Below are 20,930 nucleotides of genomic sequence, written 5' to 3' on the forward strand. Positions count from 1 at the left end.
GCTTTTCTTTTTTCTTTTTTTTTTTTTTTAGTCTGAGTAGCCATCTTCTTTGAAAATGTCCCACTTTTAGTATGAATTCTATTAATTATGAAGAAACCTACTCTCTTTTGAAACAAAAGAACTGCTGTGTGGAATGGTCTCTCATCTGTACCAATCTGTTCTGTTCACAGAAGCATAGTTCACAGGGTTTGTAGGTGGGTTAACCATAGAAAACTATAATCAAAGGAGAGCCTTTTGCTGCAGCTTAGTCTCTAATGATGCTTGGAAGTGAGCAAGAAATCAGTGCCTGTAGTTCATGGTCATCATGTAGAAGTTGTTAGAGGCCAGCTAATTTGTTTTGGTTAATTTTGTTAGGATAGCACACAGACTGTAGCCTCCTTTTAGGCTTTCAAACAAAGCTTGAAAAATAAGTTCTGTATAGGATAGTAATTTCCAAATATGCTATGCTGTCTACTTTTTGTCTTTATGCCTACAATACCAAGTAAGCTAAGGAAACTCAATAGTGAATGACCCATTCTGTAGCTTACACAATGATGAGATAAATCAATCAGTCAAGAAAGCAAGGAATATTAAAGCTTATAGTCAGGCTTCTGTCCTAGGCATTTTTTCCACTGGATTGAGCTTTTGATGCCTGCAGTCATACATGTGAGCAGCCGTAGTACTGAAAAGATTCCCATATCACCCTGGTTAAATCCATAAATAAAAGGTCCTGTTCTTTCCTGAACATGAACTTAGTTTAGCATAACACAGGTGAGACAGAGCTTCCCAGGGAGTTATTTTTGGTTCACTGATGCTGTGCTGACACATTTTTGTTAGAGTACCACAGTAGCTAGTGAGGAATCATCATGAATGTCCTACCTTGTCTTAGCACAATTCTCAAAAACAAAATATGTTTTTACATTAAAAAAAAAAAAAAAAAAGAAAATAAGAAAAAAAAAAAAAGTCTAATGTAAGATCCAGCTAGTCGCTGAGGAAAGGCAAGTTTGTCTGCCAGTCTATGGCTACAACTACACCTTTTTCTCTGCCTAACTGGTATGAACTGAATGGGTAGCTCTAGGATTCTGGATCATGCATTTATAAGTTGGTTCTGCTAGTGAATGTGATTTGTATCGTCACGTTGTGTTTACATGTGTATGCAATCTGTTACATCTCCCCTTGCCAAATGGCTTTTTGATTAGAAGGTTACTGACCAAATTTGGTAGAAGTTTGGGTAATACACTAAACATTCATAGAAGCAGAGTGAAGAGAGGAACCTGAGCAGAATGCTAAGACTAAATGTCTCCTTTAAGTGAACCGGGTTAGGATATGCTCATTAGGCATAAACACTGAAGAGCTACAGGGAAGATGGTCATTTCTAAATTAAGCTTTTCCCCAGCTAATAAAGCAGTTTCAACTGCAGTTCACACCTTTTTAAATACTAAGGTGTCTAATAACAAAGATTTCTAGAAACTAAAGTTTGATTATTTTGCTGATTATGGAAACAATATTTACTATGAGACTGAAGGATAAACTTAAATCTGAATGTATTCATATGGATCTTTTCTCCCTTTCTCCTTTACTCTTGACAATCACGTCAGTATGTACTATAAACATAAAACCAAACTATGGATGTAGCTGCTTCATTTTCACTTCATGAAATTCAGCTATTCTTACAGCCTTTATGTTCTACATCAAAATGTTTGGCAGCTACCAAACCAGTCTAAATGGATAATGAAAGATATGTTTTTCATATATATTGTGAGGAAGATGTGATAACATCACTGAGCACAAAATCTTTTTGTTTTTTGGTTATATGATGAACAAGTGATAGAAAATATCCTTTAAGTGACTAAAAACCACTGCAATAATTTAAGCCCTTATTACAGATGTGTCCCTTGATGTTTTGTTGTCAGATATATGAATGTTTTTTAACAGGTTAGTGTTGCCAAACGAGCAACAAATAACTCACAAACTCTTTGGTATTTTGAATGATGGCATTTCTGAAATAACACCTTATAGTGAATTTTAAAGAAGAGGGTTACACAACTTTTAATAAATATTCTGGCATTAACATTTGCTAAAAATAGCTGGTTGTTAATATCTCCTTCTTTGCTAATCTGTATATCACTAATTTATGACTTAAAGTTCAGTAAAGTGCACTCAGTAAATTTGTATGCTTCCAAGTGTTGCTCTGATGATGCATTACCCATTAACATGAAAGTAATTACATACTGACTGGCAGGAAGAGGCTCCTGAGGTTTAACATCTATAAGCCATTTCTTAATTTTGTCATGGAAAATAATGGATTGAAAATTAACCATAAAAATACTTCCTCTCTTTTAATATATATCTTCATATATCATATGAAAAAATAAGTGATAGGTTAGAGATAGGGAGTTTTCTAAATTATTACATGTATTCAAGTTTGATGAAGCAATTTTGCTTGACAGTGATAACCACATAAATATTATTCTATAAAACCTGCACAATTATAAGGAACAAGCATGAAAAGTCTGTTCTACTTCTTTAATATAATGGCATGCATAACTTTCCTTGACAAGCTGAAGATTTTGGGTTACTATGTATTTAAATACATTGAATAGATTAACCTAATTATTTGATAGTCTTTAGAAAATGTGATGCTTCATGGCTTCAGTGCCTGTAAGGCACTCAGCACTCTCAAGAAGTCCCAATGCTCTCAAATCTGAGTCAGATTTGGAATTTTTTGTCATCAACAAGGAAGGATGCTACCCTATCAAATGGAGACTAATTGAATGAGGAATCTTTGTAAATATTTAAGCCCATGAATAGTTTCGTAATTCGCTTCACATGAAAGGTCAAACTTGATAATGAGTCCTGACTCTTTGCTTGGTCCTGTGGTATTGGTTTTGTTCTCTGGTGTACTATTTGATTTCTGGAGATTTCAGTGTTCATGGATATAATTACTTTTATATGGTGCAAGCACTAGTGAGACTCCAATAACTGTTCAGTACAGCTGCTATAATTTCAGGGCAATCACTGTATGCAGATGGATCATGTCACTGATGAAAAGATGTACTGCGTGAGTGCGTGCCTCAGCCATAGGGCCAGATCTTGAATTTGTTCTCCATTTCATCATATATTTTAGGTGACAGGGTGTAAAGTATAATCATGAGTAGGATGAAATGTATTTTAAAGACACTCTAAACAGAAAATATGAAGACCAGAGAAGAAACATATACAGGGAGATAATTTTTAACTCTAAAAATATTAGAATACAAATTTATGATGCACAGAATAAGAACTGTAAAGGTTTTTCTGATGTTCAGGCTGATCCTTATATAACTACCCCATTTTACAACTATACACTCTAATTCACATATTTTCTAATTCACATATTTATATTGGGGTTTTTAACGTGTCTTTTAAAAGACCCTCTATTTCCAGTTCAAAAGCAACTTTCTATTACAGTACTATAACATTGAAGCTACAGAAGACAAAAGTTAAAACTTCAGCCAACAGGGACAGCAAAGAGCCATGTAACGCCCTGTTGGCAATATATTACTTGCACAATGTTGTTTCCCACAAGCCTTCCCAGCAAAGGCTGGAACACAGCATTTCTCTTCTCTCTTGGAGGAAACAAGTGATTATGAACCAGTTGTTTTGAAGTAGGCTTGAGATGACAGACTTTCAGCCTGAAAAGGCTTGCAGCTTCAGCCTCACAAAAGTTGCAGATCAGCCTTCCAGTATCTGAAGGGGGCCTATAGGGATGCTGGGGAGGGACTACTCATTAGGGACTGTAGTGACAGGACAAGGGGTAACGGGTTAAAACTTAAACAGGGGAAGTTTAAATTGGATATAAGGAGGAAATTCTTTCCTGTTAGGGTGGTGAGGCACTGGAATCGGTTGCCCAAGTAGGTTGTGAGTGCTCCATTCAAGGCCAGGTTGGATGAAGCCTTGTGTGGGATGGTTTAGTGTGAGGTGTCCCTGCCTATGGCAGGGGGGTTGGAACTAGATGATCATGAGGTCCTTTCCAACCCTAACTATTCTATGATTCTATGATTCTATGATTCTATGATTCTATGAATCAGAACACCAGAAAGCAGCCATGCAGGCAGCAAAATATTCACCTCTGCCAGCAAATCCATATCAAAAGCGTCAAAGATGGAATAGTAACTCAACTACCTAAGGCAGAGATAGAACAATTCAACTGATGTAACTTGAACAGTCACAGCAACATTGATTGATACACTCATACATGACCAAGACCCTTTTAAATCAGTGTCAGTCTATTCTTTGTGGATTTACCAATATCAAATCATGTTTTATGGCAATACATGAAGACTTTAGGTCTCAGAATTTTTTTTTTTTTTTTTTAAATCTTAACACTACCAAACAGGGTTAGCATTCAACTTCACTGAGATTTGTCCTGGGTTTACCAGTAGCCATTTTGCTCCTTCTTAGTAACTGGTGCAAGCTCTGTGTTTTGACTTCCAGCCTGGGCAGAGAGCTGATAACACCGATTGTTTTTAATTGTTGCTAAGTAATGTTTATTCTGGCCAAGGACTCTGTGAGTTTCATGCTTTGCCGGGGACAAGGGGAGGCCGGGAGGAAGCAGAGACAGGACACCTGACCCAAGCTAGCCAAAGGGGTATTCCATACCACGGCACGTCATGCCCAGGGAGGTAACTGGGAGTTACCCGGAAGGGCACACTCTCTCTTCAGGGGGGTCGAACTCGTTCGGCGGTGGTATCGTATTCTCTTGTTATTTTCTCTTGTCAATATTGTCATTGGTGGTAGCAGTAGTGATTTGTGTTATACCTTAGTTACTGGGCTGTTCTTACCTCAACCCGTGAGAGTTACATTCTGTTGATTCTCCTCCCCATCCCTCAGGGAGCGGGAGGGTTGGGGGGGGGGGGGGGTGGGGGGGTGAGTGAACGAGCTTTTGTGGTTGGGTTTAAACCACAACAAGATTTTTTGACATTTATCATAAAAATTACTTAACATTAAATCAAATAGGATTTTCATTGCCTACCAAATCACACGTCCTCCAAAACACTAATTTACTGAATATCCAAAACCCTTTCCAGTGGTTCTGCATAGCAGTTAGGTTGAGAATGCCACAAAGTCTCTCTTTGATGTATTCAATAAAGGTTTATTTATTTGGAGATTGACTTCTGGAACAAAAAAATATTAAAATACACTCAGCTAAGCTTTGAGTTTTCAGCTTCAGCCAATAATAACAAAACTGCTGTTTCAATACTTACCTCAAATTACATTTGGTGAATATTTGGGCATAGTCCAAAAAAGAAACCAAACCACTGTGCTATTTGTGACCCCACAAACAAAATAATATCTAGCCCATTGTTTAAATAAGAAAGGTTTATATCCTCTCATATCATATATGTTTTCCCAAATGGAAAACATACAGAACAGGCATGGACAAGTCATAATTTCACATAGCAGCAGATTTGTTTTCACAAAAGCTTAAATTAAAAAGATATGGAAGACATTAAAACACCTGTGTTATGACACCTCATGATTATACTTCAAACTGCCTGATAGAGTAAGTATTGGCATTATATGCAAATTGTCAACTACATAATTTTAAAATATTTATTACAGACAAAAGAGTAAAACAAGAAGACAAGTATGAACATTCCCCAGCATTAGTAATTCTTGGTTAAGAAGAGGCTGTTAAGTGGCTATCCTTTGAAAAACATGTGAAAGTATCTTTTATATGTAAAAATGCCTTTTTATGCTAATATGTGAAAAGCAGCATGTAATGCTGTGTACAGAGGGTGCACTGAATCAAAAGCACTTCAGCTTTCTTTCAGTACTGGTGTAATCTTATCCGTTTTTTATGTCAGCATCAAGGAAGATGATTATCAAGATAACTGAAATATGAAAGAACATTACAGACTTCTGGGGAATTATGTAATGCATACCACCAGAGAGCAAATGTTGATTTAATTTCCATTTGTTCACTAGTACTTGTGTAATATTTATTTTTTGGTCTTATTAGATTCAGAGATCTCTTTAGCAGGTCCAGTTTGTACGGCTCTCACGGTGATGGTATGAATAGAGAAGACAGGTGAAGAGATGTCCTTGCTACTTATAGCTTGGTAGCTTTAGCAGAGCTAATACACAGGAGGAAAGAGAGCCAGGAAAGGTTATATTAAGAGTAGTTCCACAAACCTAATGAAATCTCCAATGCAAAATCATATCCTCTTTTAAAGGTGAAGTAATACTGCTTCAATTTTTGAACTGTGCTGTCGTTCAGATGTACGGTCTATGATCGTTATAAATAGGGGTAATTATTAGAGAAATATGGATTTAGCTTCTATGTCTCCTTCATGTTTCTTGGGTTTTTGTACTGTTATTGGCCTTGTTAATAAAGATCTGGAAATGAGTTAAAAACTTCCTGTTAAAAGGAAGATATTTTACTCAAGGTTTAAGGGGGTTTGGATAATATTGGCAGTGTTCATTCTGCACCATGAACTGCATCAGAGAACAGGAATAGTAATTTAGCAGATGCTACCTTGATTTTTTAGTCAATCACAATAAACTTGTACAGAGTTAAAAATACTGCTGGGTAAAAAAAAAAAAAAAGAAAAAATCCAATACCTGTTAATTTTTTGAGGAAATTACTTAAAGGTAATTGAGATTAATTTAGACTAATAATCTATGGAAATTTCCTATAAAAATGAGAAGGGTATGAATGTTCTCATATCACTTCTTGCCTATGTTCACTGAGAAAATAGAACATGCTTTGCATTTCATTAATGTAGTCACCTTCCACTTCCATATTCAGATAGCAAGTATGGATCATTTTTGCTTCTGATTTAATTTTGAGGTACATTTGGATTAGAAGATCCAAAAAGTTGAAAGTTGTTCCGAATTCCTTCTCTTATTTTTGACGAGCCACAATAATGCCTCTATTAGAACTACCCTGATTCCATTATCATCTTGTTTACATTATAATGTAAATTTCATATCTTCTCTGCTGAATACACTTTATAAAATGAGAAATTTTAAAGTTTCTTAGAATCATAGAATAGTTAGGGTTGGAAGGGACCGTAAGATCATCTAGTTCCAACCCCCCTGCCATGGGCAGGGACACCTCACACTAAACTATACCACCCAAGGCTTCGTCCAACCTGGCCTTTTCAATACCTACTCAAAATAAAGATATTTAAGTCTCTTGACATACAAGAAGCTGACATGTTGCTTGGTTTGCTACAGTTTCCCTGACTTAAAGATGGAGGAGTGATCATCCATTCATCTGTCAGGGCTGTGCACCTAGCGCTGGACTGAGCCCAGCAAGATATTAGCAAAATAATATTTTTTCATGTCACACAGTACTTCCTAGATATAAATCTTTTTAACACTGTATTCCAATGAGTGCACTGGTAGCCGCTTACACAGTTTTATGCAAGATGTTTTGTGGTTGAGATAAATGTTTGTTTTAAAGTCCCCAAGTAATTTGGTACTATATAGTTTGAGTTTTATTATATATTTACAAAATTCTCTTAAAATGAAAGATGCTATGCAAGAGCTAACCTTGTTAATGAAAGCTTTCTTAATTCATCTGTGGCTAAAGCAGTAGTGACAAAACACTATTTAGTACTGACTATAGCTACATCATTTATATAGTTCATATGAAACACACTTTGTCATGAGACATAGGAAAGTGCCTTTCTGAAAAGCTAATTTATTAAGCATTGCACCCATCAAACTTCCGCATCCACCTTTTTCATAGATATACTCAGCATCCATCTACCTTACAACCATTGGGCTTCCCTCAACTCATATACCTCTCATTTTGTCACCTCTAAACATTGCTCTTTCTTCAAATTTTCCAAATGTGCCTTAGCTCTGCCACTGATAAAAGGTCTTACCTACATGTTAAAAATGCTACGTATCATTTGTGTGAGCGTACGTTAACCAGGTATCTGCTGTCCGTTTGGAAATATACAGGACAAAAATATTGTGAATACCTAGTGAAAGTGCAAAAGCTCCAATGCTTTCTGAATAACTTGCTTATAGTGTGTAGTCTATGTAGTCACAATATCCTCACAGAATAATTTCAGTACAACTTGAAAGCATCAGGCATGCTTTCTTGGTTGTTCTCCATGTTCATGTGCTTTGCATAGCTCTACAGTTGCTTCAGGAACCATGGTACATCATATAATAACCCTAAACCCACACTTGGCTCTCAAGCAGTGCTAGGAAATAGCAATAGCTAGGAAACCATCATGTAAATCCTTGCAGTGGTTTGACAGAAGTATTTCTTTAACAGTTTGTGGTGATATTCATAACAGATGGCTTATAATTTATTTCATTTATGATTTATTAATGCACTATTATGTTTCTTTGTTTCTAGTTCTTTGGTTTTTACTGTATGTATTTGCATTCCTTAACAAATTTAAATTGAAAATGTCTCAGAACAAAACTTATGAATATACAAGTGATACATAGCAATATGGGTCAGAGTCTCTTGAAACTGTACAGTTTGCATAATAGATAATGAAAACAAAGAGTTTTCATGCAGGGAATAAAAACAAACTGGAAATAAAATAAACTTGATGTCCCCATTAGGTTAAAAATTCAAAATTAAATGCGAAGAGGACTAACACTTGTGTGAATTAATCTTAGAAATAAAAATAATCAACTAAGTTTAGAGGAGTAAGAATGTTGATAATTTATAGTAACTGTTGTGTAATGGCTCTTATGGATGCTTTCCATACATTATTCTTTGGAAGATGCTTTCAGCTTAGTAGGTAAATATTATCCTTTCTATTTGACAGATTTTAGAGAGGTTAAATGTCACCTTGCCTAAGATCACTAAGAAATTCAGTGGCAGAGACCAGATCACCCAACATCCTGCCTAGCATTTTGCCTACATATTCTGTTTTACAAAAGAAATTGTACAAGGAAGAAGTATCTTTGAGAAACTAAGAGCTACCAAATACTTCAGAAAGACAAATCTGCCTAAACCTGTGAGAATCTGTCACATTTACTTTGATCTCGCTCCATATTTTTCTATGTATCTGGTTGCAGCCCTTCTATAATAAATGCTACCTTGAACTTGTGATCTTAGAAAGTGCACACATGAACCTAGAAAGAGCAAAAGATGTTCACCAGCCCTCTCTGTGTGAAGCACCTAAAGCAAGACTTATGGAAAAAAAGGGGTTTGAATGAAAAGCCTTCTAACTTGCAGCAGTAATGGTTTAACAATGAATAGGATAAACAGGAACACACATGAAAAGTTGAATTTTAGATCAGAGTTCTTTACTCAAAGGCAAAACACAAGCAGTTTCTTTAACTTTGAATTTTTCTCACTATAAATAGAATAAATCTTATCACCTAATATTGCTTGTAAAACACACCAGTTATAAATACTTTCCCCCTCTCACCAGCAAAACCAATGTGAGATAGTATTTCATGAAGGTGGAATACCCCTCAACTTTTTTTAAGAGAAAACTCATTGGAGCTAGTATGGTTTTTGCCACTTCTCATTATAGTCTTCTCTTTAGTAAAATGCAAGGAAGTTTGGCTTTCTTATCATATCATGTCCCAAGGTTCAGAGACTTTTTAATGTTGCAATACTTTAGTCGTCATATGTCTTACAATCCAAACTATAAGGAAAATTTCACTATCCAGAAGAGATAAGTTAATAAAATGTCACTAGCAGTGAATTTGTCAACATTTATTTTAAGCAAGTGGCAATGGTAAAGGTCTTTTGACTAGACCACTAAGTACACTGAAGTCTTCTATCTAGCCATGATGTCCAAGAGTAGCCAACATCAGTACCCAAGCCTTGCAAGTACGTTACACAAAGCAAAAGGATAGATTCCATGAACACTGAAATCTCATATTCAATCAGTTTTCATAGAAACTGCCAACATGAAACCCAATAATGTGTTTTCTCTTTTTTATGGATGTGCAACTGTGATTTTTATTCAAGAAACAAAGTTTCATCTTCTTTCTCTTGATCCAGCAAATAAAAATAGTTACATAATGAGTGTTTTCACTTCTCACTGCATGGGAGCAAGCAATGCAAAATGTAAAGTTCTATATCACATTATAAATATAAAACTCACAGCCATCAGTCAGCCTCTGCTTTTGTGTCTGTCTAAAAAGATAGCGTGGAAAAGTTAGATCAATTTCTGCTATTACAACTTTTATACTGCTTTTTCCCACATTTTGCCCTATTGGTTTGTTTTGTTGTTTTGTTTTGCTCTTCAATTTCACCTAGCTCAGCCCAAACCAACCTAACAATAAATGTAACTAAAATGAGAATAGGAGCCATATTTCAGGGGAATAAGTCTAATTTACATTAAGCGTTGCTCTGAAGTGAAGTATACTGGCTGCAATTTTCAAGCAAAGGCAAGAAATGTGAAGTAAGCTTTATTGTTCTTGTTGTCTAATCCAATTCCTTCATTGCCCGAGAATCCTGAAAGAGAACACTGATATAAATTTTATAAATAGCAGCTCCTTTGCCATGTATACTCACACTGCTCTCAAACACTAGGAAAACATTATTGTGAACTCACCAGGTGGGGATCTAAAAGTATTAAGACTGCTTGAAAGACTAAGCAATGCCTATGCTTCAGCTTGCTGTCAGCTACTGTGTTTAATGCATAGAAAAATAGCTAGCACCGTTAGTTAAGTGCAACTCCTAGCTACAATATAAAAGATAGATGAACAGCCTCTGTCATCACCTCAGCATGGTGCTTAATGGCTGCTTGAAGGTACCATAAAATCTTTTGGATGGCTTAATAGTTCTTTTCTTCACAGTGCAAAAGAGAAGAGTGGTTATTAACCTTGGTGTTCTCACAACATTTTAAGAGTAGAGCTTCACTGAATAAGAAGTGCCATTTAGATTACCAAGGATAGGATCTAAGGTTTATACAACTCTTGCTTTTGCAAAAGGTAAACAGAAAGGAGTGTTCTGACCCTTATAATCTTATAAAATTATGTTTGAGTATGAAATTCCTCAATCTTGAACAAGCTGAAATCTCAAATCCCAAACTATTCACTGCTAAACAAAAAGCAAATAAAAGCGGGCAATGTTGCTGACAACATATTTGTCCTTCCAGTGATTATTTCATTTCAGTATAATAATTCTTTGTCATTACTTTGTTTTTAATTAGCAGGAGGATAAGGAGTAAACAGAAGTAACAGTGGAAAATGGGTATAAGATTTCTTGAATATATCACTTGCCCAAATAGCTAGTAACTGAAGGTAGTCACCATGTGATATTCATTGGTCTGTATAAAATGAAGTGGCAATCTGAGTCCCATAGGATCTGGAGAGCACTTGCAGCACAGAAGGCAGTAATTAACATCAGTCCTGACAGTCTCTATAACTACACCAAGCACTGAATAAGGACGAAAACTTAATTTACCTTCTTATCTTTAAAGGTTTTGTTCCTTCATGTCAGGGTTCAGTTAGACTGGAAGAGCAGCCAAAAGAAATTTGTTTTATCTGGTGCCCACACTGTATTTGTTCTTTGCAACAAAGCAAACATGTCATTTTCTAGAGCCAGCAAATCAAGCAGTGCTTACAAACATAATCCCTTCCAAATAAAATTGAAATCCAACTTAGATAATGCCAACAGATAACAAATCCATACTTTTAAAGGAATGATAACAAGCTTTAGGCACTGACAAAAGTAGAAGTGAAGCAAAAGGCAATAATTCTGTGAAAGCCTTCTTTGTCACACTTTAGCTGTATCAGAACTATAGCCTCAGTGAAATTTATCTGTGTGTAAAAGTTTAAAACTCAAAGTGGAGATGGCTGGCAAGGACACTCACAGAGCTTTCTTTCACTTTTTCATTTCTGGTTGCCTGAACATCTTCTAATGAGTAGACTTGTAATGAATTTAAGCCTATGATAATAGATTCTCTTTGGGAAAAAACCACTACATCACTGCAAGAAAAGTCATTCACTGGCCATGAACAGGCTGGCAAGGTTGCCAAGTGGTAGATAAACGAATCTGATGACATGCTTAATTATGTAGATCTTATGGACCAGACATGCCACTTATTGGTAGGGAACAAGAATCAACCTAGTGTGTAAAATTGTCGATGAATTTATTGAACCTGGCAGAGATCATGAATTTCACAGAGGCTTAGTTTGACAAAACACAAAGTAATTGAAGCTTAATCCACAAACCAACAATATAGTATGTTTAAACTTTGTTCTGTATTTGCTAAGTTTACAGAAAGCAGAAACAGAAACTCTGTCTGATTATTGACATAGTATGTTTCTCATTCTAGGTTCTGTCCTTAGGGGCTGATGTTCTACCAGAATATAAACTCCAGACACCTCGCATCAATAAGTTTACTATATTGCACTATAGTCCTTTCAAAGCCGTCTGGGACTGGCTCATTCTGTTGCTGGTAATATACACCGCCATATTCACCCCTTACTCTGCTGCCTTCCTTCTGAATGATAGTGAGGAAAGGAAGAGGAGAGAGTGTGGATATTCTTGCAGCCCACTGAATGTTGTAGACTTAATTGTGGATATTATGTTTATCATTGACATTCTGATAAACTTCAGAACAACATATGTGAACCAGAATGAAGAAGTGGTAAGTGACCCAGCAAAAATAGCAATTCACTACTTCAAAGGCTGGTTCCTAATTGACATGGTTGCTGCAATACCTTTTGACCTGCTGATTTTTGGCTCTGGCTCTGAAGAGGTAAGCTTAAATGAATACGAAATCTTAAATCTTAAATTTTTACTTTACTACTATAATCTGTATATCCTAATATACTTTTTGCTTGCCAGTTAATAGCTGTTTAGTAGTTCTGCCCCATCTTTTAAAGTTAAACTAAAATTAAACCTTCCTTAATAGAATAATGTAGAATAATAGCTTTAAATGGCAGGAGAACAAGTTGAATGATTCAGCTAGTATTTTTCAGTTACACCGCATTTGACACTGCCTTTACAAATAATGAAATAAATATATCTTTTATGAAGGATTTGTTCAAATGCTGTTATTTAAGAACTTCTTCTTGTATTTGCTGCTTGCTTTTTAAAAACTGTGCATAATGCATATAAGTGTTTTGTTTGCATTAAAGCATTAAAATAATTTTTCTCTGTTCAAAATCTTTAGGTCAGATGCTTACTCAGTGTGAAACAGAGGAGTTGTAGTGTGAAGTATACTAGTTAACAAAAAGATTTGTCTGTTGTCTATTTTATCAAGAATTTGGACTACCAAAAGAAAGAAAAAAGATTATATGGGGTTAACCTTGCCAGACATGACAGATGTCCTCACCCCTTCTGTATGACAGGTTAAAAAGTACTCAAAATATGCATCCAAAACTTGCCCAAAGATATATAAAGCATACACTATATTCTGGGTGCCTGACCCAGTTCTGCCTCCTTCCAAAGAATTTTATTTAATTTAAAAAGGACTAAAGTTACAACATTTTTTTTGATGAAAAGTGAACTGACAAGTAGAGAATTGGGGGGGTTTGTGATGCATACAATACAGCAGTTAAAAAAAAAAGCAGCAAACCAAGCAAAATATGAACCATTCACTTTTCAAAGGACACAAATATATTTCTTAAAAATAATTTTTGCGCGTATTGACATAAGGGAAAGAGACAGTTCTGTTGACCTTATGTAAATCTCATTAAATGAGAAAAGAAAGGTGAAAAACTACAAATTAATCAGCAGTTGCATATTTAGCATGAAAATTTACTGATCTTAGAATCATAGAATCATAGAATAGTTAGGGTTGGAAAGGACCTCAAGATCATCTAGTTACAACCCCCCTGCCATGGGCATGGACACCTCACACTAAACCATCCCACACAAGGCTTCATCCAACCTGGCCTTGAACACCGCCGGGGATGGAGCACTCACAACCTACCTGGGCAACCGATTCCAGTGTCTCACCACCCTAACAGGAAAGAATTTCCTCCTTATATCCAATTTAAACTTCACCTGTTTAAGTTTTAACCTGTTACCCCTTGTCCTGTCACTACAGTCCCTAATGAGTAGTCCCTCCCCAGCATCCCTATAGGCCCCCTTCAGATACTGGAAGGCTGCTTTAGGTCCCTACGCAGCCTTCTCTTCTCCAGGCTGAACAGCCCCAACTTCCTCAGCCCATCTTCATACGGGAGGTGCTCCAGTTCTCTGATCATCCTCGTGGCCCTCCTCTGGACTTGTTCCAGCAGTTCCACGTCCTTTTTATGTTGAGGACACCAGAACCGCACACAATACTCCAGGTGAGGTCTCACAAGAGCAGAGTAGAGGGGCAGGATCACCTCCTTCGACCTGCTGGTCACACTCCTTTTCATGCAGCCCAGGATACGGTCGGCTTTCTGGGCTGCGAGCGCACACTGCCGGCTCATGTTCATTTTCTCATCGACCAGCATCCCCAAGTCCTTCTCCGCAGGGCTGCTCTGAATCTCTTCTTTGCCCAGTCTGTAGCTGTGCCTGGGATTGCTCCGACCCAGGTGTAGGACCTTGCACTTGTCGTGGTTGAACTTCATAAGGTTGGCATCAGCGGACCACACAGCTTGGTGTCATCGGCAAACTTGCTGAGGGCACACTCAATCCCACTGTCCATGTCAGTGACGAAGATGTTAAACAAGACCGGTCCCAACACCAATCCCTGAGGGACACCACTCGTTACCGGTCTCCAGCCGGACATTGAGCCATTGACCACAACTCTTTGTGTGCGGCCATCCAGCCAGTTCTTTATCCACCAAGTGGTCCATCCATCAAATTGATATCTCTCCAATTTAGAGAGAAGGATGTCATGTGGGACAGTGTCAAACGCTTTGCACAAGTCCAGGTAGATGACATCAACTGCTTTACCCTTATCCATCAATTCTGACCAAATTGGTCAGGCAGGATTTCCCCTTAGTGAAGCCATGCTGGCTGTCACCAAGCACCTTGTAGTTTTTCAACTGACTGGTCTGTAATTCCCCAGGTCTTCCATTTTCCCCTTCTTGAAAATGGGGGTTATATTTCCCTTTTTCCAGTTGTCGGGAACTTCACCTGACTGCCATGATTTTTCAAATATGATGGCCAGTGGCTTAGCAACTTCATTCACCAGCTCCTTCAGGACCCGCGGATGGATTTCATCAGGTCCCACGGACTTGTGCGCGTTCAGATTTTGAAGATGGTCTCGAACCAGATCCTCTCCTACAGTGAACCCAAGGTCTTCGTTCTCACAGTCCCTGCGTCTACCTTCTAAGAACTGGGTGGTGCAGTCAGAGCCTTTGCCAGTGAAGACCGAGGCGAAGAAGTCATTCAGAACCTCAGCCTTCTCCAAATCCTGTGGAGCCAGTTCTCCCGAAAAGCTTCCTCAGGGGGCTATTTTGTCCCTAGTCTGTTTTTTGTTTGCTATGTACCTGTAGAATCCCTTCCTGTTATCCTTAACATCCCTGGCTATGTTTAATTCTAGCTGGGCCTTAGCCTTCCTAACCTGGTCCCTAGCTTCCCGGACAACATCCCTGTACTCTACCCAGGCCGCCTGTCCTTGCTTCCATTTTTTATAAGCCTCTTTTTTCCTTTGAATTTTCCTCAGCAGCTCCTTATCCATCCAAGGAGGTCTCCTGGCCCTCCTGCTGCACTTCCTTCTAGTTGGGATGCAGCACTCCTGAGCTTGTAGCAGGTGATCCTTGAATATCAACCAACAGTCTTGGCCCCCCCTGCCCTCCAGGGCTATATCCCATTAAGCCTCCATGTCACAATACAGATAATATAAAAATGTTGTCATTTTAAAATGAATTCATTTTTATTAAAGTCATTTGCTGTGACAGCAAATACTTTTATGACCACCCCAAAAGCCTGATCTTAATTCTGAGCATACTCTAGCAACCGTCATAGATTACATTTAAAGTTCATTAAGTATGCCTTTGCAGGACAGTATAAAACAACTGGCACATACCTACATGCACCTTGAGAATCTTGTGAGCATATTTAGCCTTAAAAATTCCAGAATTAAGATGAACACCAGTCATGCTTTTCTTAAAACTGTTTTCTTAATTTTTATATAATGAAAATGTGTTCCTGTCGCCTGTACAATTGAAGAATCATTATAATAATGTGGTCTAATTTGTGGTAACATTCCTAATGAACTCACAATGTAAATGCAGAATCTGGAGAAACATGTAGGTAATAAAACGCAGTAGAAATAAATTTTGTTAAGGAAATGCAATAAGAAGAGAGACAGTAACATCAAGGACAGAGGAAACGTTAACAGCCTCCCAAAAGAGAACGTTTTTATTCAGAAGGTGACTAAAAAGCTTAGAGATTCAAGGGAAATTTGATCAACTTTGCATTCATTATCTGTAGTAGGTCTCAGTCTTTCTGCAGATTTTTTTCTGTGGTTTTGATACCACAGACACATGAAAGACAAACATTTTGACAATTACACTGCTTCTACCTTGGACCACATCATTCCTCCTCAGGTGCGGTCTGCATCCCTTTCTGATCCCTGAGCACTCATCACTGTCAAAAATTACATTCAGTGATTGGAAGTGTGGAACATCAAGAATTACAACAGGGGCCAATTCCAAAGCTCTTTTGATTTGACCCTGAACCTCATTCTTTCGCATCTCCCCTTGTTACAGATGTTAAAAGTAAAGTGCCAGGTGTTAAAGTGCTGTTAAAGGGATAACTTTAACATAAGATAATGTTACAGACTGGTAGTAAACAAGTACGTTCTGACAGGTGAGTGCACAAATATAGAAACATGAAACTTGTAACAGCAATTATTGGACCATGAAATTACTTTTTCAGTATTGAAGGTGCAAGTAAATTAATTCTTTATTCCCTCTAAACCTAGCAATTGAACAGTTTCACTATCTGGAAAAACCAGTTTGTTTACCAAAGCAGCAATAAAACTATACAGATTATGACCAGTTCACCATGTCATCATGACTTCTCCCTCTCATTCAGGTTGTTGAATATGTCAATCACTTTTTCTAAGCTGCTACTTACTACAGTTTTGTTTCCTGCGTTACTAACTATAATATTTCCCTTATGATCCCTTTTTGATAGTTTAGCAAGAAGAAGCAAATATAAAACTATTACAATGGAGCATTTTTCATTTAATAGAATTTTTTCAGTCATAAGGTTGTCTTATGAAATAGGTCTTTTTTGTTATTTGGAGATTCTTCAGATAAGATCCCTGCTGAACAATTGTACTGAATAGTCTTTTTATTAAACAACATAAGCTCCAAAGAGAGCTGCATGTGTGCTCACCCAACTTTAAAACACCTTGATACCAAACCGAGTCTGGAAAGGGCAAGAGATAATAATCCAAATACCACATGCAGCCCTATCTGAATGCTTCTATTTCAGCCATACTTTATCAGCCAAAGGAAAATAACAGAATAAGACATTTAACTTTCCAGTTTCTAAAATAAGGAATTAATATAATCTTACTTTTTTTTTTTACTTTAAGTAGACTCAACACAAAATTATCATGGCTGGTAGTAAACCATTCTCTTTTTTTTTGTGCATGCATTGTAAACGTTAAGTGGCATCCCTGATACTTGGGATAGACTTTTTACTTTCTGCTCTTTTTGTAGTTTATTTTTAATCATTCTGCTCAGCTGAGGAGCTTAGGTTAGGTTTTAAACAAATAATAGTTGCAGTGACTCAGATCCTTTAAGCACACACTTAGATGAGATGCATGTACAAGTGGAATGCTGCTAAAGTTTACTAGATATTTTTAGATCTATGCATTTAAAATAATGTGCTTTTTAACATATTGATCAGCTTTTCATTTCAAAGACAGGTACACTGAAGGTTAAAATCATATGGATATATAGATAACCAGAGTTTCTTACCTTTCATCTAGAACCTACTGCAATAAAACATACAAGCAAGAAAAAAGTCGTATAGATTTATTAAATTGAGGCCAGAGAGAACACTGTGCTGAAATATGCTGAAAAGCATATTCCTTTTTCTGTTTTTACAAATAATAGTGATCAGAGATATTTTACAGAGCTAAAAAGCCCATCAACAGGAAAAGTGATGCCTTAGAAAATAAAAAGAAATACATCCTGATGTATATATCCAGCACAGTAACAAAATTTAAAAGTGAATGCGTCTTCTATTCATAGGAATAAATCAAGAAAATAGATGGGATTTGGCTAAAATGAAGACATATAAATCAAAGTACTCCTCTTAGTTCTGATATCTTCACTCCATTACACAGTGCATCTGTTAAAGCAAACTAAAAAGAGCCCCTCATTTCTAGAACTGGAGATTGAACATCATAGTCCTGACTGCATCTACACTGATAGAATCAGTACACTATCCCCTTCGAAATTAAAATATATTTGAAAATCAAGCTCAGAAAACATCTCAGGAAGAGATTAATATAATTTCCTGTGCTCAGTTTAGCAAGTCACTGGATGATGCAGCATTAGGGTAGAGTCTCTGCAAATTATTTAGGTGGCTGGCTAATACCAGAAAAGCATTTAGTATCAACTTTTTCTTCCCTTAATTCTTTTTCAAGATGAAGCAAAGAGGAACACCAGCACAGCTAGAGCAGGCAGTTATTTGTAGACCATTTGGAAGTCCTTTATCAATAGCAGTTGAAGTACCAGTACCCTGCTGTAAATAAGAAGTTTGGATTAGTTGTAATATTTTTATTTAATTGCTATTTGTACTAACACTTTCAATATCATGATCCATATATCATAAAGATCTTCAACAATGACACAGTGCTCAGAAGAGGCTATTTAGGTAATGGAGCATAGACCGAAAGGCCAAATTCTGGCATGTATTAGAGATTTTTCCAAGAGAGAGAAAAAAGTCAACTATGATTGATGCTATAGTGCTCATATTTAATAGGTTTATTTTAATAAGTTTATTTACAAGCTGTAAAAAATGTAGAAGGTTGATGATGGTTTTACCATAAAATATAGAAAATAGGAATTTATTGAGAAACTGAGGACCTTACAATACCGAGAAACTGGAGATGAAATACTGTGTGAGCAAATACACATTAATGCACATTGGAAGAGACAGTTTGAGCTACACATACAGGTCAAGGGGTTATTTGGTTTAAAAAAAGAGACAAAACCAAGATGACACTATAGATTTCTACATTAGCAAAAATGGATATCATGAAGAAAGAAATTAAAAAAAAAATAATCTAAAGTAAACCTAAGGGTTTGGCCATCAGTGAGTATGTCATGAGTCATAAATGGCTTTTTGCTCAGGCAGAATAATATTTATGCAGATAATTAATTAGGTGATACCAGCTCCCTCTCCCAGTCTGATACAATAATAACTTCTGAATTACACTCTGCAATCAGATAGACTGATGCCCTCCTCTTTCAAATCATGATGCAATCAATTGCTGTCCATCAAAATAGGCTGCTGCTGTGGTCATTTCAGCATCAGGGCTTGAGAAATTGAGGGTATAAACCAATCTCACTATTAAAAAAGAAGTCTAATCAGATAATAGGTGATTAAGAATACCTCCTTGTAATATATAAGGATTTTGTAAAATATATGTAAGTATATATATTTACACATATATATACTTAGAAAATGTAGTATCCATGAACTCCCATTTTTAGAAAGTAATTTGTTTCCATGGAAGGGAAAATAATTGACAAACTGTAACCTTTCTCAAGCTTCTAATTAGTAGAACTCAATAATTATTCTAAAACAACTAAAGATGTGGTTCTATCCCTCAGCTTGCAGTACTGACTGATATGCATCAGGCGAAGAGTAAAGTCAAGGCCTTGAATTTTAGGAAAGCAAAATTCCAGCTCTTGAAGGAGTAATTAGGACCCCCTGGGAAACTACCCTCAGAGACCAGGGACAAGGCAACAGAACAGAGCTGGCAGATCTTGAAGGATTATTCTCCTAGAGCACAAGAGCTTTCAATCCCCAGGTGTAAGAAATCAGGAAAGGAAAACAACAGACTGGCATGGATCAGTTGAGACCTGCTAGTCAATCTAAAGGGGCCTAAAAAAAAACACCAATACACTTCTTAATGCAGGACTCCCTCCTGTACTATAGCTAGAAAAAAAATCAAAAGGTATTGAGTGAACAAAGAGCAACTAGACAAACTCAAACACAAAAAGGAAGCCTACACAGGGTGTAGGAAGCAAGGACAGGTGGCCTGGGAAGTATACAGAGAAATTGCCCAAGCAGCCAGGGATCAGGTTAAGAAAGCTAAAGTCTGATAGAACTAAATATGCCCAGGGACATCAAAGGCAACAAAAAAAGCTTCTATCCATACATCAGAGATAAAAAGAAGACTTAGGGAAAATGCAGGCCCCCTCTGAAAAGAAAGGGGTGACCTGGTTACCCAGGTCATAGAGAAGGCTCAGTCTTCCCTGGCAAGAGCTCCAGCCACACTGCACAAGCCTCAGAAGGCAAGGACAGGTACTGAGAGAATGAAGAACTGCCCACTGTAGGAGATGATCAGGTTTGAGAACATATAAGGAACCTGAAGGTGCACAGGTCCGTGAAACCCCATAAGAGGCATCTGCAGGTTCTGACGGAATCGGTGGATGAAGTGACTAAGCCACTTTCCATCACATTTGAGAAGTCATGGAAGTCCAGTGAAATTCCCTCTAACTGAAAAAGGGGGAAATATAATGCCTACTTTTAGAAAGGGAAAAAAGGAAGACTCAGGGAACTACAGGCCAGTTAGTCTCACCATGGTGCCTGGCAAGATCATGAAGCACATCCTCCTGGAAGCTATGCTAAGTCACATGGAAAATAAGGAGTTGATTGGTGACAGCCAACATGGCTTCAGTAAGGGCAAATCATGACTGCCAAGTTTGGTGGCCTTCTATAATAGGATTACAGCACTGGTAACTGACATTATCTACCTGGATTTGTGCAAGGCATTTGACAGAATGGATTGAGAGCAGTCCTGAGAAGGACTTTGGGGTGATGGCTGACAAGTAGCTCAACATGTGTGCTTGTCACCCAGAAAGCCAACCGTATCCTGGGA

At 37.2% G+C, this 20,930-nt stretch overlaps 1 protein-coding gene across 1 annotated transcript in view; it reads left to right on the forward strand.

Annotated features, from left to right (window-relative positions):
• KCNH7 (potassium voltage-gated channel subfamily H member 7) overlaps positions 1-20,930 on the forward strand; it is a 243,728-nt gene that overhangs the window by 178,435 nt on the left and 44,363 nt on the right. The window contains exon 7 of the mRNA XM_065670557.1: positions 12,246-12,671. Within this exon, the coding sequence (XP_065526629.1) occupies positions 12,246-12,671 (426 nt within the window). The remainder of the gene's footprint in view (positions 1-12,245; positions 12,672-20,930) is intronic.

The sequence above is a fragment of the Lathamus discolor genome, chromosome 3, assembly GCF_037157495.1.
Source record: "Lathamus discolor isolate bLatDis1 chromosome 3, bLatDis1.hap1, whole genome shotgun sequence".
Classification (NCBI taxonomy): domain Eukaryota; kingdom Metazoa; phylum Chordata; class Aves; order Psittaciformes; family Psittacidae; genus Lathamus; species Lathamus discolor.